The sequence below is a fragment of the Pelophylax lessonae genome, assembly GCF_965119305.1.
Source record: "Pelophylax lessonae genome assembly, chromosome: 13".
In the NCBI taxonomy this organism is placed as follows: Eukaryota; Metazoa; Chordata; class Amphibia; order Anura; family Ranidae; genus Pelophylax; species Pelophylax lessonae.
Genome location: NC_138780.1, coordinates 132,416,236 through 132,434,218, shown reverse-complemented (window position 1 = coordinate 132,434,218; position 17,983 = coordinate 132,416,236). Strand labels below are relative to the sequence as shown.

General features: G+C 51.0%; 1 protein-coding gene across 2 annotated transcripts in view; it reads left to right on the top strand.

Moving 5' to 3' along the window:
- Positions 1–17,983, top strand: part of TTBK2 (tau tubulin kinase 2) — a 252,244-nt gene that overhangs the window by 137,442 nt on the left and 96,819 nt on the right. For both annotated transcript variants that reach the window (XM_082275498.1, XM_082275497.1), the window contains exon 4: positions 5,838–5,911. In XM_082275498.1, coding sequence (XP_082131624.1) covers positions 5,838–5,911 — 74 coding nt within the window. The remainder of the gene's footprint in view (positions 1–5,837; positions 5,912–17,983) is intronic.

Below are 17,983 nucleotides of genomic sequence, written 5' to 3'. Positions count from 1 at the left end.
TGAGTCACGGCGCCCGTATTGGTCGACAGCCCTCCTACCTCGGTGGAGAGGGGTACTGTCAGGAGTTGGCGCCCGCCTGGTTCCGGTATGGTGAGTAGTATGTTCCCCCTTTCCCCCTGACGGGTCTTGTGGTGAACGCGGGCCCCTCTCTGTAATGGTAAGGATGGGTTCCCCTCTATCCTACAACATGTCACAGATCCCCCTAATTGAGTGTAATTTTTGTGTACAAGAAGCCAGGAGGCTTGGTTTGGGAGCTGACAATCTAATTGTAAAAATGTGAAAATGATTGTAGTCAGTGGCAGTACTAGAACTTTACTGTGATAGTATAAGGTATCCTACCTGTCAGTAGCCACAGGGCGATGTCTATACATGTATACTGCATTCCAGATCATTCCTCCAGCTAAGCAGATGCCTCCCGGCGGCCACGGACCGCATATGGCCCGCTAGGGTCCGGTACCTCCGACCACGCTGACCACCATGAGGGTGAAGGGTTGTGAGGCCGAGATCCTTCTGCAGACATGCCGCTATTCTGTGCAGGCCGCCGCCATTGTCTGGTAGATCGCACGAGGCCGCCATTTTGGTGTAGCCTCGTGTCTCCAGCATGGGGGCGGCCATGTTTGAGGTGACTCAAACACCTCATGGAGCCAGGGGGAGGAGCCGGCAGGCGTTTTAAGGGGCGGAGCTGCCTCTTTTACCCAGGAAATAGGGTCAAAGACTTCCTGTCTGTAACAAGACAAGCACTGAGCAAGCTGATGAAAACTTCTGTGCATCAGGGATGAGCCTTGGGGTCTGTCTCTCTCTCTGTGGGGTCCAAAAAGGCAGGTAACACTGAGGGGCGCTGTTGCGACTGGGGGACACTAAAAAAAAAAAACTTTTTTTTTTTTTTTCTTTGTCATTTTTTTGTCGCTGGCAAGTGTCTTGTATAATCATTGACCCTGCCGCATAGGTATCCCCACCTGATCCCCTCAAGGTGGCCGCAGGACCCTCCAGTACCCCACTTGTTTTTAATGCATTATCGGCATTTTTCGAGTCTTTGGTATCCCGGGCGGAGGTGGCCTGTCAGGGACGGGGGTCAAGTAGCGACCCCCGCCTACCCCTATTGTTTATCAGATACTTCAGATACGGATTCGGAGCTGGTCAATGCAGTTGCAGGTCCCTCTTAGGGGGCTGTTGTCTCAGGTAATATCTCCTCAGCAGTGAGGAGCACGTTTCTGCCTCCGCCATAGCACAAGAGTGGTGGATGCACTAGTTGTGTCCGTCCGGGAAACCTTTAGTCTTGAGGTTACACCGGCAGAGGTAGCTGAGACTGAGATTCCTTTTTGGTACTTGTTAGCCTACTAAAATGGCGAAGGATTTTCCTTTTACCCAAATGGGGTCGTTTTGAAACGAACCCCTGTTATTTCCAAACGCATGGCTAGGTGCTATCCGTTTGAGGAATTTCTCTTTATAGGATAGACGGTACCACCTGCTGTCTTGCCACAGACTGTTAGGATAAATAGACCTCGTAACTAACGAGGACCTTCCTTTTCTGCTCATATAGAGTTGTTCGTTCCGCTAGGGCGGGCGATAAGGCGATACCCTCCAAAGCCCCTTTAGAGGGGTTTCAAAGGGCGCTGGTCGGGTAAACAAAGAGTCCGGCTCAGCCAAGCCTGAAGAATATAGCCTGATGAACCCCTACCCATCTCTGGGGTGGGGGGGGGGGGATGTCTTCACCGGTTTCTGGAGGACACAGGATCGAGTTTCGATCACTTCCCCTGGTGCGATTCTTCCCTTCTAACATTGAACGGTTTCAGGGGTTCTATTCGAACCTATTCACAATGCCCAGGAAAGAGGGCAAGGTGCGTCCAAATCTGGACTTGGGAAGAAATAGAGTCCATCCGTACAGTGGTGGCCTCCCTGCATCAAAGAGATTTCCTGGCGTCCATAGACATATAGGATGCCTATCTTTATATCCCCATCATCGCAGGACATCAGCGTTTTTTCGCTTTCCCAAAGATCATCCCTGGTTCCCACCAGGAGACTGAACTATCTGGGCCTAAGGTTGGATACATCCTGGGCAAGAGAGTTTCTCCTTGCTGGGAAACTCCAGAAGGTTCAGTCAACGATTCGGAAGTTGCTGTCCGTCAATTGGCTGGGACTGATGGTGGCCTTCTTAGAGGCAGTACCGTATACCCAGTCTCATACCCGAAATGAAGGAGATTCTTTTTTAATGGAATCAGAATTCCGATTCCCTGGACAATCGGATCCGGTTGAGCGAGCGGACCAGGAAGTCTCCGATGCTCAACCAGGGGAAGTCATTTCTTCCGATAGTATCCAGATTACCAATAAGGGTATCGGAACTGAGAGCGATCAGATTTTGTCTGATTTACTGGATCGAGCAGCTCTAGAGCAGCCCGATTCGGATCCAATCGCATATGGCCTCTTCATCCAGAGGTTTTTCCCTAGCTGTCCCTTCATTGGGACATCCCGGATGTGGATCTGTTGGCACCTTGGCCTAACAGGAAGGTGCGGAGGTTTGTAGCTCGCGCCACGATCCTCTAGCGGACGCAGCAGAAACGCTGATCGCCCCGTGGGGGCAGTATCAGCTACGGCATGCCTTCCATCCTCTCAAGTTGCTGCGGGAACTTCTTTGCAGGATAGAGGTGGAGGGAATTCCAGTTATTCTGGAAATTCCGGATTGACCTCGTCGAGCCTGGTACGCCGACTTGGCGAGGCTAGTCGCGGACGCTCCTTGGAGACTTCCTCTCAGGGAGGATTTGCGGTCTCAGGGACCGATCTTCCATCTTGCTTTACAGTCGCTGGCTTAATGGCCTGGCCATTGAGACCCAGGTACTGAAGGACAAGGGAGTGTCAGCTTCGGTTATTCCTACCTCCAGTTAAAGCAAGGAAAGCGACTTCCAGCACATGAAGTCTTATATTGCATGGTGTGAATCTATTGGATTTCCCCCACATACCTATTCGGTGACCCGAATTTTGGTCTGTCTGCAACAAGGGGTTGAGCAGAAACTATCCTTGAGCACGATCAAGGGTCAGGTTTTCGGCGTTGGCAATCTTCTTTCAAGAAACCTTTGGCTAATCATTCCTTGGTGCGGAATTTCATCCAGGGGGTGCGACATCTGGCTCCGCCAGTGCGCGCACCCTTACCGCCTGGTATCTTAATTTAGTGTGGTCGGTTCTTCAGAAACTTCTCTTTGAAGATATTAGGGAGATTCCCTTGCTTACATTCCCAGAAGCTGGCCTTCTTGGTGGCCATTACTTCTATACGCAGGGTGTCAGAACTGGCCGCATTATCCTGTCGTTCCCCAGATCTGGTGGTTCATAGGGATAAGGTGGTTCTTCTTCCGAATCCATCCTTCCTTCCTAAAGTGGTTTTCGTAAGACGGACTCACTTTTTGTGATCACGGATAGCCCTTGAAGGGGGTTGCCTGTGTCTGCCGCGACCATATCTACATGGATCAGTCAGACGGTGGTACAGGCTGATTCTATTAAGGGTCGGAATCCTCCGTTCCCTGTTAGGGCGCACTTCACTCGAGCGCTCAGTACTTCCTGGGCCTTTCGCCATCAGGCGTCAGTGGTCCAGGTATGTAAAGCGGCCACCTGGTCGTCGGTACATACCTTTACAAAATTTTATAAAATTGATGTGATGGCATCGGTGGATGCCTCATTTGGCCGCAAGGTTTTGCAGGCCGCAATTCGAGGGTTTTTTTCTGTTTGAAAATTTTTTTTTGTTGAGTCTCATCATTAAGGATGAGCATTGTAAACTTCTAGTTGGCACCGGTTGGGCCTTCTAGATTTGGATTTGATTTCCATTTTCCCACCCCTCATTTGTGATACTGCTCTGGGACTTCCCGAAGGTGCTGTATCACCGAGGACTACGTCTGTCAATGAGCGATAGAGAAAAATGGATTTTTGTAAAATCTTACCGTAAAATCCTTTTCTCTTAGCTCATTGACAGACGTAGTACCCGCCCCTCTGTTTTTTTGAGTTGGGTTGGGTTAAATTCTCTAAAGACTGCTTTTATGACATAACTGATTTGCTGAGGCAGAGAGAGAGAGGATATACCCTCTGGGACTGCCCCTAGGGTGTGGCCAGAGCATTTTTCATTTCCTGTCTAGTCCTACTCCTGTGGAGGCAACATAACCCGAAGGTGCTGTATCACCGAGGACTACGTCTGTCAATGAGCTAAGAGAAAAGGATTTTACGGTAAGATTTTACAAAAATCCATTTTTTGGTGCATTTTGCTGAAATTTCATTGCAGCATCTCAAAATGGTACTCATTAGTTTGTATGCATGCCTTCCAACATTTGGGCATGCTCCTAATGAGACGACGGATGGTGTCCTGGGGTATTTCCTCCTAGATCTGGACCAGGGCATCACTGAGCTCCTGAACACACTGAGGTGCAAGCTGGCAGGGTCGGATGGACTGAAACATAATGTCCCAGAGGTGTTTCATTGGATTTAGGTCAGGCAAGCATGGGGGCCATTTAATGGTATCAATTCCTTCATCCTCCAGGAACAGGCTGCATACTCACCACATGAGGCTGGGCATTGTCGTGCACCAGGAGGAACCCAGGACTGACTGCATCCGTGCAGGGTCTGACAGTGAGTCCAAGGATTTCATTCCAATAACTAATGGCCGTCAAAGTGCCATTGTCTAGCCTGTAGCGGTCTGTGCACCCCTTCAATGGATATGCCTCCCCAGACCATCACTCACCCACCACCAAACCAGTCATGCAAAACAATGTTACAGGCAGCATACTGTTCTCCCATGACTTCTCCAGACCCTTTCACGTCTGTCACATGTGCTCAGGGTGAACCTGCTCTCATCTGTGAAAAGCACAGGGCACCGGTGGCGGACCTGCCAATTCTGGTGCCAATTGAGCTCCACGGTGCTGGGCAGGTAGCACACGCCCACTAGAGGATGTCGGGCCATCAGGCTACCCTCATGAAGTCTGTTTCTGATTGTTTAGAGACATTCACACCAGTGGCCTGCAGGATGTCATTTTATAGGGCTCTGGCAGTGCTCAGCCTGTTCCTCCTTGCACAAAGGAGCAGATACCGGTCCTGCTATTGGGTTAAGGCCCTTCTACGGCCCTGTCCAGCTCTCCCAGAGTAAGTGCCTGTCTGGGAGACTGTGCTGGGAGACGCAGCAAACCTTCTGGCATATGGCACGTATTGATGTGCCATCCTGGAGGAGTTGGACTGCCTGTGCAACCTCTAGGGTCCAGGTTATCGCCTCATGCTACCAGTAGTGACACTGACCTTAGCCATATGCAAAACTAGTGAAAAACAATCCGAAAAGACGAGTAGGGCAAAAAAAATGTCAGTGGCCTCTACTTGTAAAATCATTCCTGTTTTGGTGGTCATCTCCTTGTTGCCCATCTAGTGCACCTGTTAATTTCATTAACAGAGCATCTAAAACTGATTAACAGCCCCCCTCTGCTACTTAACTGACCAGATCAATATCCCAGGAGTTTAATTGAATTGATGCTATACTCTCATTAAAAAGTGTTCCTTTTATTTGTTTTTGAGCTATATATATATATATATAGTATGTGTGTGTGTGTATATATATATATATATATATATATATATATATATATAATAATATATGTGTGTGTGTATATATATATGTGTGTGTGTGTGTGTGTGTGTGTGTGTGTGTGTGTGTGTGTGTGTGTGTGTGTGTATATAGATGTTTTATTATTGTCAGACACCAAAAGTAAACATTTTAATTTATTTCTGTAGTTCCATGCTTATAAGTTTGTATTCAGTCATAAAGCTCTGACTAATTTCCTCTGTTAATTTATTAACCTGATTTCCTCATGTTCTTTCAGGTAAAGATCATGTATGTCGCTTCATTGGATGTGGGAGGAACGATCGATTTAACTATGTAGTCATGCAATTACAGGTATGACACAGCACATTTGGAAACATTTGAAAGGTGTTATTTTCTTTGTGTGTTTTGTTCATTGGATTTATCAATTAAAATTTCCGAATAGTGTCAAAACTCTTCAGCCAGCTCAACAAGAAACCACAATTTGTTCATTGTGAACACCACTGCCAACAGCCAAAAGTGAAAACTTTCACAATATGACAACCAAAATTAATATGTAGGTAAAAGCAATAATTCTGTCAGTGTGTCCTTCCTTTCTGCACTTGAAGATCATCGAATTATTGGAGTCTATTTGTAAAGTATGACTTCTTTTTAACTTTATTACAAATTTGATGAGCCTAAAGTTGATGCACAGATTTGCAGTTTGTGTGTGGAGTGTGATAAACAATGAGATTTTGGAGGACTGCGTATGGTGCGTGGATTGACCTTTTTATATTAGTTTTTGTCGTTTCATTCCTCCAGTGAGTGTTTTCACTTGTGGCTTGTGGTTTTCAAACTTGATTACATTCAGGACTGTTTCTCTTCAGTGACTAATTGATTTGATTGTGCCCAAATTAGGCCCCATTCACAGATGCGTTTAGGGTCAAAATACGGTTTCCGGACATTTATGGCCATTCGCATGTAATTGGACTTGCAGTGATTACCTTTATATGATGGTCCCTTTACACAAGTTTGCATCTAGGGACGTTCATCCACAGGTCATCGCTGCATCCCCGTCTACATATGAATGTTTGCAGATGCTGTCAGCCTCTCGATTTTTTGCATGGGGCAGCTGTTTAAAGAAAACCTGCTTAATCACCTGCAGAAAATCACGTTTGTCCTCTAAAGGCGTGTATGAATGAGGCCCTAAACAGCAGGTGAGTGGTTTCACATGTGACAAACACACAATACTTGTTAAGAGTTGGTTTGTATTTTCAGCTTAGTGTAGTGGTGTTCACCTGCTGTTTCATTTCAATTTATGGTTTTGAAAATCTGAAACTCTTTAAAGTAGAACCATAGGCAAAATGTTTTTGTTATCCTCCATTGTTTGGATGGCATAAGAGAGGGTTATAACCCCTGTTTTTTTTTTTTTTATTGCCATCTGTACCCCATTGGGGGAGATTTATCTTCACTTCCTGTCCCAATGCCAAACAGGAAGTAAAAGGAAATCCCTGCAAATTAAGGGAATCTTTTGGAGGACCCCCAGGTCACCAGAACTAGTGTCCCCATTGGAAGACTTGCCCCCTATTACTTTTCTGGGGACAACTCAAAATTTGGGATTTTTCTTTTACTTTCACTTATAATGATAATGGTAAAGAGGACAAAGAGGACGACTAATCTCCCTATTGGAGGCACAGACAGCAATAAAAACTGACAGCAGTTCTAATCCCTCTACACACTATTTGGTTTTCATATGAACAGAGAATGTAGGTTCCAGACAATGTCTGCAAGACAGTTTGATTAATTGATAGAGCGTTGGCTGCATTTCATTTCTAGAGGAGTCAACGCTATAGAGCGCAGTATAGTCCTGTGCTATAGATATTACAGCTGCCACTTACAGGCTGTTGATGTTTTCCTCCCCCTGCGACCCTTGTATGGAGCTTTTCGGTCCCCTCGCCAGTCCAACAGACATGCACAGTGTTTTTATTAAGACGCTAACGAAGAAACGCATCAAAACTCCTTATGATACTAATGTGGATTAATGAAAACATAGATTCTGTTAATGTATTAATAAAAAGTATATATTTTTATGGAAATATTAATGTGTGACGTATATTCTGCACCTAAAAAGTCCCACTGACTGTGAACGTTTGGATCTTAATGATCAAAGTGACTATAATAGGATATACTATTGTTTGTAATGACCATAAGTATATTTCCTGATTCCAACTTGTCACTTTCCAATATGGTTTAATACAAGTTACTTTATTTGCAGCACAGACAGGCCTTGTTTTTAACACTGATATATCAGTTTTGTAGCAGCAGTCAAATTTACTGGTTTGGCATCTTTGGGCGAGAATCCACTTAAAACTATGTTAGTGTTTCCGAACAGTAGAAATGATTGCTTTTGTTTTTTATAGGAAAGTTTGTTACCTGTATTTATAGCACATTTCCAAAAACATAACATTATAATCCACACTTTTTTATGTTTGCAAATCGAATTAGCCAGCTTTCACATCACAATGCAGTGCTCCCTTCTACAAAAGGTTTATTGGCAGTTTCCACAATGAACAAGAATAACCGGCAATTAGGCACAATACAAAGAATACACAGGTAACAGTGGCAGAATTAAAGCAAATTGTTTGTAGAACAGGATGGCAGGCTTTTACAGCGAAGAAAAACAAAAAGCAGGAGTACATCTGAAATTTTAGAAGATGTATGAATGTAGATAAGGAGCTGAACATGAAAACGGAGCCAAAGGCCAAGGATGCATCCAAAGCTGCACCTAGTAGGATAAAATAACATGTGCTTGAGCAATGAAAATAATATAGACTGAAAACTGTAATAGTAAGAAGAATGTTTAGAGAAAAAGGGCGAAGAGGTGGAGAATATAGGTGGAAAGGTAAGAGGAGGAATGGGGGGGGATATAAAAGAGAAAAGTCGGAAAAAAGGTCCAGAACAGTTCACTATGCTAGTTGCGTCAAATGGCTAGTGGCAGATGGGAAAATCTAGATGGAGTAACATACTTTGTCCAGGGTTGCCAAACTTGAAGGAATTTTTCATTAGTCTAATACAGGGAGTGCAGAATTATTAGGCGAATTAGTATTTTTGAGGATTAATTTTATTATTGAACAACAACCATGTTCTCAATGAACCCAAAAAACTCATTAATATCAAAGCTGACTATTTTTGGAAGTAGTTTTTAGTTTGTTTTTAGTTTTAGCTATTTTAGGGGGATATCTGTGTGTGCAGGTGACTATTACTGTGCATAATTATTAGGCAACTTAACAAAAATCAAAGATACAGTATACCCATTTCAATTATTTATTTTTTTTTTTTTTTCAAATATTTTATTTATGAAAAAGGAACAACAGTCGAGAAACAATCTGTGACATGTACCATACAGACATATGTAGCAAACATATCATTGAAAGAAGAAACATACTAAAACAGCAGATCGAAGATCAATGAAGGTCCTGGCGAAATCATAGGACCCATCCCCGAGGGCGGGGAAGGTGCAGGCACATCCAACCCGATTCACAGATAGCCAGGCACTAATACAAGCATATGGAGAAGCTGCATTACGGAGAGAGAATAACAGTTTCCGGCCGTCGCTCCCCAATTTTATCTAAAAAATGGAAAAGATAAAAGGGAACAGAGCCCGAGAATGGGTGACACACAGAGAAGACAAAGAAGGATGGTGAAAGGATAGGGACGGGGGGGGGGACGGGGGGGGCAGAAGGGGCAACTCCCCGCATGGACAAAACCCACGGGCACTCCCGAGGTGAAGATCAGCCGCACATCAGAGACCTGCCCTTGTCAGAGAGCACGAAGACATTCCAGAAACCCCAAATCCTATCGTACCGCTCCCTGCGATGCTGCCTCGTGAGGGTGAGGTCCTCCATTCTGTTCACGTCCTCCATCCTGCGCATACAATCCCCTATAGTCGGTACTCTAGTCATCTTCCATAGCACCGGGATGCAAGCCTTGGCAGCACTCAGAACATGGGGGATAATCGATTTTTTACTTTTCGAGATCGGTGTAGAGGAGACCTGAAGTAGGAAGAACTCCGGAGTATCCGGGATTTCCCGGTCCGATAGTTCCCCCAAGAGGGCCCGGACGGCTTGCCAGAAAGGGCGTAAACGAGGACATGACCAGAAAATGTGGAGTATCGTGCCCACATCACTCTGGCACCTCCAGCAAAGGTTCGGTGTGTCCGGAAAAATTTTGTGCAAAGTAGAGGGAACCCTATACCACCGGGTAAGGATTTTATAGTTCAACTCCTGCAATTTCGCGCAGGTCGGCGTCTTCAAAGCCAGGGCGTATACTTTCAGGCGTTGCGCCGGGGTGAGCTGCAGCTGAAGATCCCGCTCCCACCTGCCCAACCCAGGGAGGACATAGTCCTCTCCCGGCGAGAGCAGGAGGCCATAGGATTTGGACAGCGTACCCGGCAGGCTCCCGTCCCCCACGCAGTATTCCTCATAGGGAGTGAGGTCCCTGGAGAATGTCGAGGGGTCCGGTAAGGAGCGTAGATAATGGTGTACCTGGGCAGCGTGCCAGAACCCCAGTCGAAAGGAGCCACTGCTCGACATCAGCTCCTCTATCGTCGGCCACCGAGATCCCCTGAGGAAGTGGACTGCTTGAGAAACGCCCCTGGACATCAATCCGCGGAAAGCCGAGTCCTCCAATCCAGGGGAAAACTCCGGGTTACCCAGGACCGGGTAAAGCGGGGATGACTGCGTGGATATGGAGGGGTGCGAAAGAACGCGACGAGTGGTTGTAATCGTCACGCCGATCGTGGGATGCACCCGGAGGCCCCGTGGAAGCTCCCCCCTAACCCATGGCATGCCCTCCAGGGAGGCGACGGTCTGTCCCCTCTCCAACTGCACCCACAATTTACCCGTACCAGGTCTCCGCCAATCAATCAGCCGGCCGAGGTGGACCGCTTGATGATATTTAGCTACATCAGGGAGGGCCAGGCCCCCAGAGTGCTTTGGCAGAGTCAACTGGGCACGAGACAGCCTAGGCCTCCCGCGGGCCCAGATGAATTTCAGGAAGATGCTGTGGGTTTGGGCAAAGAATGAGGCCGGGATCTGCACAGGAAGCGCCTGCAGCAGGTACAAAATTTTAGGGAGGATCGACATCTTAATTAGGTTGCATCGGCCGAACCAAGAATGCAGTCCGGTATTCCAGGTCTGTAGCAGGCCACGAATATGGGTCAAGAGGGGCGGGAAGTTCAATTCATAGATTTTGGAGAGGTCCGAGGGGATCTGGGTCCCAAGGTATGTCAGAGCTCCCTGAGTCCATTTGAAAGGCAACGTCGAGGACAAGTGCGCCAAGAGGGGGGCCGGAACGCCCACCCCCAAAGCCTCGGATTTGTGAAAGTTCACTTTTAAGTTAGAACACTGGCCGTACCGTTCCAGTTCCTTCATCAAATTAGGTGCTGAGATCGCCGGGTTCGTGATGGAGAAGAGCATATCGTCGGCGTATGCTGACACCTTGCACTCTAGGTCACCAACCTTAATTCCCGATATGTCGGGGTTGGCCCGTATTCGTCCCAGAAATGGTTCTAGAGAGAGCGCGAACAGCAGCGGGGATAAGGGACATCCCTGCCGGGTACCATTAGAGATGTCAAAAGGGGCAGAAAGTACTCCATTACACTTCACTTGGGCCGAGGGGTGAGAATAAATATGCCCTATCCAGGACATCAACGTATCTCCGAAGCCCATAGCCCTCAACGTAGAAAGCATGAACCGCCAACTGACGCGGTCAAACGCTTTCTCCGCATCCGTGTTGAGCAATACGCAGGGCGTTTTCGTCGATTGGGCCACGTGGATAAGGTTCAGGACCTTAGAGGTATTGTCCCTCGCCTCCCGAGAGGGAATGAAGCCCACCTGATCCAAGTGGACCAAGTGCGGCATATGGTGGCTGAGGCGATTGGCCAGAATCTTCGTGAACACCCTCAGGTCTATGTTCAGCAAGGAGATAGGCCTGTAGCTGCCGCAGCTGGAAGGGTCCTTACCGTCCTTGGGGAGGACCGGTATGTGAGCCCGAAGCGTGTCCGGTGGAAAAGACGACTCCCCCTTGCCCAGCAGGTTAAGCCACGCCACCAAGTGAGGTCCGAGGACCTCCAGGTAGGTGGAGTAATAAGGCAGGGTGAAGCCGTCAGGACCCGGAGCCTTCCCCGCCTGCAGAGATCCCACCGCTGTCTGAAGCTCCCGCAGGGTAACGGGGGCCTCCAGCTCCCCCCTGGCCTCATCACCCAAAGATGGGAGGACCACCGAGGCCAGGTATTCCTCCACGGCGGCCGTAGCGCCCCCGTGGTCCGGGAGGTTATACAAAGAGTCATAGAAGCCCCGGAACGCACCAGCGATCTGTTCGGGCAGAGTAGCGGAACCCCCCGAGGGAGATGTGATACAGGGTATAAAATTGGCAAGCCTCTGCGCCTTAACCGAGGCCGCCAAAAGCCTCCCGCACTTGTTCCCCTCCATATAAAAGGCATGCCGTGCCCTCTGCAGGTCTGCCTTGGCTTTGGAGAACATAAGATCCTGCACCTGGCGGCGGAGTACGAACAGTTCCTGTTCATCTGACCGATCCAGGTGCTTTTTATGGGAGGTTTCCAACAGGTGAATCGCCCCCAAGAGTCGCTGTAGTTGTTGAGATCTCAGCCTCTTCAGTCGAGCACCATGTTTCAGGTACACTCCCCGAATGACTGCCTTATGGGCCTCCCAGATAGTCCCCGGATCACAGTCATCCGTGGTGTTGGTCCGGAAGAATTCCGTAAGTTCCCTCAGAACGTCCGACCGGACCTCCTCGTTATTGAGGAGGGAGTCGCTCAGGCGCCAGAACCGCGTCTTCCCCCGCATACCATCCGCCAGTTTGTACACAAGCGAAATCGGCGCGTGATCGGAGAAAGTCATCGTGTCGATCGTGGAATCCAGCACCGCGTGTAACTGGCAATGCGGGATCAGAAAATAGTCTATTCTGGAGTATAACCTGTGGGGTGGCGAGAAAAAGGAATAGTCGCGTTCCCCATTGTGTTGCATTCTCCACACGTCGATAAGCTGAGCTTCGTGGAGAGCACGAAGAATTCGTTTCCGTGAAGTGTGGGGCACCGAAGAGCCGCCGGAGGACGTATCCACCGTCGGGGATAGCGGGACGTTGAAGTCGCCCCCCAAGATCAGCTGGCCCACCTGAAAGGAGGCCAATCTTTTAAGGACTCGGGCGATAAACACGTCCTGGCCATCGTTAGGGGCGTAGACACTCGCCAGTGTCACCATAGTCTCCCCAATGGTGCCCCTCAGAAACACAAAACGGCCATTTGGATCTAGCAGGGAGTCCTGGCAAGTCCAAGGCACCCTTGCCGCCACAAGAATGGATACCCCCCGTGACTTGGCAGCAGCGTGCGTGGAGTGATAGGAAGTGGGGTAGTACCGGTTAGTCAGTCGCTGCAGGCGGTCCGAGCGGAAATGCGTCTCCTGGAGGAACGCCACATCAGCCCGCCGGCGATGTAACTCGTTAAGAAGGACCTTACGCTTCTCTGGGACGTTAAGCCCCTTAGCGTTCAGGGAGACCACCGTGAGTTCGTCCATGCCGAGGGGGAGGGGAAGGGACCAAAAAGGGCTAGGGAAAAGAAGTACCAGACGACGGGTAGGACGGAAGGAAGGGAGCCGGAAAGAAGGGGGAAAAAGAGGGGTAGACTAGGAGAGAGAGAGAAAAGAAAAAAAAAAAAAAAAGGAAAAGAAAATTCAGAGACTGAGAGGAAAAGCAGACAAGTAGAAAAGGAGGCCGGGGTAGGGAACACCCCGCTCCAACTAAAGGGCAGCTAAGCCACCAGGCGCTCGGAGACCCTTAAGGGCACTCCCGCGCAGGCCTATTTGGGGATGTGGGTAGACAGGTACAGCCTGAACCGCAGCCTCCGGCCCTCCACCCAGCCCAACCCCAGGTGTGGGCAATTGGAGGAAGGAGACCGAGGCGGTAGGGCAAACAAGGGACCGCCGTGGACGGTATCGAGCTGGTCCCATATGGCAGGGAGCTCGTCCATGTAAAGAGAGCGGTAGAAGCGAGTACGGAGCCGCACCAGAAGAGAGCCAGAAGCGGAGAGCCACAGCCGGCCACACAGCTCCGTCACATATCAAGAACAGCAGCTAGTGAACATAACCCATAACTATAACAGTAATTGCAGTAAATTAACAGTACCCCGATGGAGAGGGGGTCCGAGCAGCCATCTCCTGAGGTCCCTTGGGTGAGCCGGCGCAACACCATCACCATAGGGGTCAGCCTAGTGGGCAGGGTCCGATCCCCACCCCCAACCCTCCCGCCACCCCGTGCATCTCAAACCGTGTGGCTACTCGGACCCCCCTCCAGGAAGTCAGAAGGCCCACGTCCCCCACCGAGAGGTCCGACACATCCCCCCCACAATATCAATAGCAATAGCAATAGCAACGGCCCCCCTCCCCCAATACAGTCAGAAAAATGCAAGCCCAATGCCCGGCAATGTCCGCCAACCCCCACCCGCCAATGTACCCCACAGGCCCAACCAGGAGGGAGCAGAAGTTCAAGCCCCCCAAAACCCCCCGTTCATGTCCGTAGGTCCCCGGAAAACAGCCCAGAGTCCACCTCTCCCACCAACCCCCCATCCCAAACCACCAAAACCAGGGTGCGGGCTAAGTGAGGGGGACCCAGACCCAAGGCCACCCGGGGGGCCACCCCCCCCCAACCATGGATCCCGGGGTGCCCCGGCAGGGGAAGGGGTGTAGCAGCAAGGCAGTCCAGAAGCTAGGAGCATGGGACCTCGGGGACACAGCAGCAGCAGTCCTCAGGCAGGGCACTGTGCACCGGGAGATCCAGAAGTCCAGGGCAAGGGAAACAGTGTGGGGGCGGGGGGGGGCACTCAAACATAACTGATTACTCGGGCATTCGGGGCAGAGTCCGTCAGTTGTGCCAGCAAGGACAGCGGGCAAAAAGGAGAAAGAAGACATAAAAAACAAGGGGGGGAGGGGGGGCACGTGAGGGCCATCACCACACAAGCAGGGGTCCATCACTATACAACTCCTGACGGGGCAGCAGCTGTAGTCCCTAGGGGATAGGAAAGGGCAATGTGCAGGGTAGGCGGCAATGCACCCCCATACTCACAGGACCGGGCCGCGCACCGTTCAGTCCTCGCGACGAATCTCCGGCACCCTGGACCTGGAGCGGCGGCGGGAGCGTTGCGGCTGCGGGGGGGGTGAGGCACCCCCGCTCCAAGATGGTCTGTTCCGTCGTTCGGCAGGTCGTGGAAGCAGCGTCAGCCAGTTCGGCACCTCCACCGGCGGAGTCTCCAGGAACTCAAAGAAGGACGGCAGCTCCGCCGGTGAGCGGAGAGTGAAGGAAGAGTTACCCTTCCGGATGGTAACCGTCAGCGGATATCCCCAACGGTAAGTAGCACCTTCCCTCCGAGTCAGGTCCAGGACTGGTCGCAGAAGGGCCCTACGATACAGGGTAGCCCTGGAGAGATCCGGCAGGATCTTAACCTGAGCCCCGTCGAAGTCCACAGCTCCGGCTTCCCACGCTTTTCGGATTACAAGTTCCCGATGGGTGTACCGGTGGAAGCGGCAGATCACATCCCGCGGCCGGGCAGGGTCCGCCGATCGGGGGCCGAGGGCTCTGTGGACCCGATCAAATTCAACATTAGCAGGAAGATGCTCACCCAGCAGGCTGCTCAGGATGGCGCTAACTGTGGCGGACAGGTCCTCTTGGCCGGTAGCCTCCGGCAGTCCTTTGAGGCGGACATTGTTCCGCCGACTCCGATCTTCTAGATCCTCCATGTGGAGCTGCATCGCCACCGCGGCCTCCCGCTGTGCAGCAGTCTCCCACTCCACCGCTGCCAATCGCCGATCCACTGAAGCCAGGGTAGCCTCTCCTGCCGTGACACGGTCGGCCACCCGCTCGACCTCTCCACGAACCTTCTGTACTTCTCGCTGGTGCGCCGCCTCCAGGCGGCCCACAATGGCTTCTATGTCCTTAGTGCTGGGCAGGGAGCGAATGAGCGCCCTCAGCTCCTCATCCACCCCCGTCACAGGCTGGGACCCCAAGGTCGGCGGGTGAAACGCCGCCGGGGTATCCAGGAGAGTCCCGGCAGAGGAGGCAGGAGAGGTCGAGGGATCGTTCCCGCCAGAAGGCCCCGGGCCGTGCATGGCCGCCATGTTGCCAGCCGGGGAGGAGGCCCGGGATGCCGGAAAAAAGTGCCGAATTTCACCGCTGGAACGCTTTCCAGAAGAAGACCCCACACCTCCAGAGGTACCCTTGGTTTTCCTCTTTCTGGCCGACCTCATATCAACGTCCACTGCTAAGGTAAGTCAGGCCGGGTGGAAGAAGGCACGGAGCTCAGCAGGGATGCGACCTCAGCCGGCCATGTCCAGACCACGCCCCTCAATTATTTATTTTTACCAGTGAAACCAATATAACATCTCAACATTCACAAATATACATTTCTGACATTCAAAAACAAAACAAAAACAAATCAGTGACCAATATAGCCACCTTTCTTTGCAAGGACACTCAAAAGCCTGCCATCCATGGATTCTGTGTCACGGAACCATGAACCAGACGTACAACAACAGATAAGTGAAAATAAGAAAGCTTTATTGAAAAACAAGCTGTAAAGCAAAAGTCCAAACGGATGGCGAAACTGATGCAGAGTCTTTTGCGAAGCCAGGGGTCAGGAACCAGCAGGGTAGTCAGACGAAGCCAGGATCAGGAACCAGCAGGGTAGTCAGACGAAGCCAGGATCAGGAACCAGCAGGGTAGTCAGACGAAGCCAGGAACAGGAACCAGGATCAGCAGCAGTCTTAGAAGCATGTGAACACAGGAGGACCAAGCAGGGAACTGAAGCCACAGACCTCCTATATATATATATGAGCTAGGCATCCAGCTCCTCCCAGTGGGAAGGAGGAGCCGCAGGGTGGGAGGCTACAAGAAACCAAGATGGCCGCCAGCACATGTCAAACGAAGGAGAACAGCAAGAAGGTAAGACCATGACAGTACCTCCCCCTCAAGGGCCCCTCCTCCGCGGAGTAAAGAACGGTTTCTGAGGGAAGCGTGCGTGGAAGGCTCGGAGCAAGGCAGGAGCATGGACATCTGCGGAGGGAACCCAGGAACGCTCCTCTGGACCATAACCACGCCAATGAACCAAAAACTGCACCCGACCGCGGACCAGGCATGAGTCCAGGATATTGCTCACCTCATACTCCTCACGATTGCCCACTCGGACCGGACGAGGCCGAGGAACCGAGGAAGTGAAACGATTACACACCAGTGGCTTCAACAGGGAGACATGAAACACGTTGGAGATCCGCATGCCAGGAGGAAGCGCAAGGGCATAGGCTACCGGGTTTACCCTGCGAAGCACTCGGAAGGCACAAACAAAGCGAGGCGCCAGCTTGGGAGTGGGCACCCGAAGGTTGAGGTTGCGGGTGGACAACCATACACGGTCTCCGGCCTGGTAGGAAGGAGCAGGCGCTCGTCTGCGATCAGCCTGGAGTCTCTGGCGCTGCACAGAGACCTCAAGGGACCTCTGGATCTGTACCCAAGAAGCACGTAGGACGGAAAGGTGATCCTCCACAGCCGGAATATCCTGGGGAGAGAATACCTCCGGTAACACGGCAGGTTGGAACCCATAGTTGGCCATGAAGGGAGACGTCCCAGAGGAAGAGTTCACCGCCGTGTTCCTGGCAAACTCAGCCCAAGGCAGGAGGTCAACCCAATTGTCTTGGTGATCGGAGACATAGCAACGAAGGAATTGCTCCAAGGCCTGATTGGATCTTTCTGCGGCCCCATTGGACTGAGGGTGGTAGGCCGAGGAGAAGGAGAGATGAATCCCCAACTGGGAGCAAAAGGCGCGCCAGAACCTGGACACAAACTGACTCCCCCGATCCGACACAATCTCCTTGGGCAAACCGTGCAACCGGAAGACCTCCCTGGCAAAAATCGTGGCCAACTCCTGTGCAGAGGGTAACTTCTTGAGAGGAACACAGTGGCACATTTTGGAAAACCGATCCACAATCATGAGAATGACCGTATGGCCTCGGGATGCAGGGAGGTCCACAATGAAATCCATCCCCAGGTGTGACCATGGGCGCTCCCCGGTGGCTAAGGGTTGCAGAAGGCCCAACGGAAGGTGCCGAGGAGACTTACTCTGGGCACAAACGGAGCATGCCGCTACATATGCGGCGATGTCGGAACGTAGGGAAGGCCACCAGAACAGACGTGAAACAGCCCAGGACAGCTGATTCTTTCCAGGATGCCCCGCGGTCTTGGAGTTATGGTAGGTTCGCAACAACCGAGTGCGCAACTCCTCAGGCACAAAACATCTGCCGTTGGGTCTCCCAGAGGGAGCACCAGATTGAGCCGCCAAAATCTGCTCACCCAGGGGAGAGGTCAGGCTGGTGCGAATGGCGGCCAGGATCT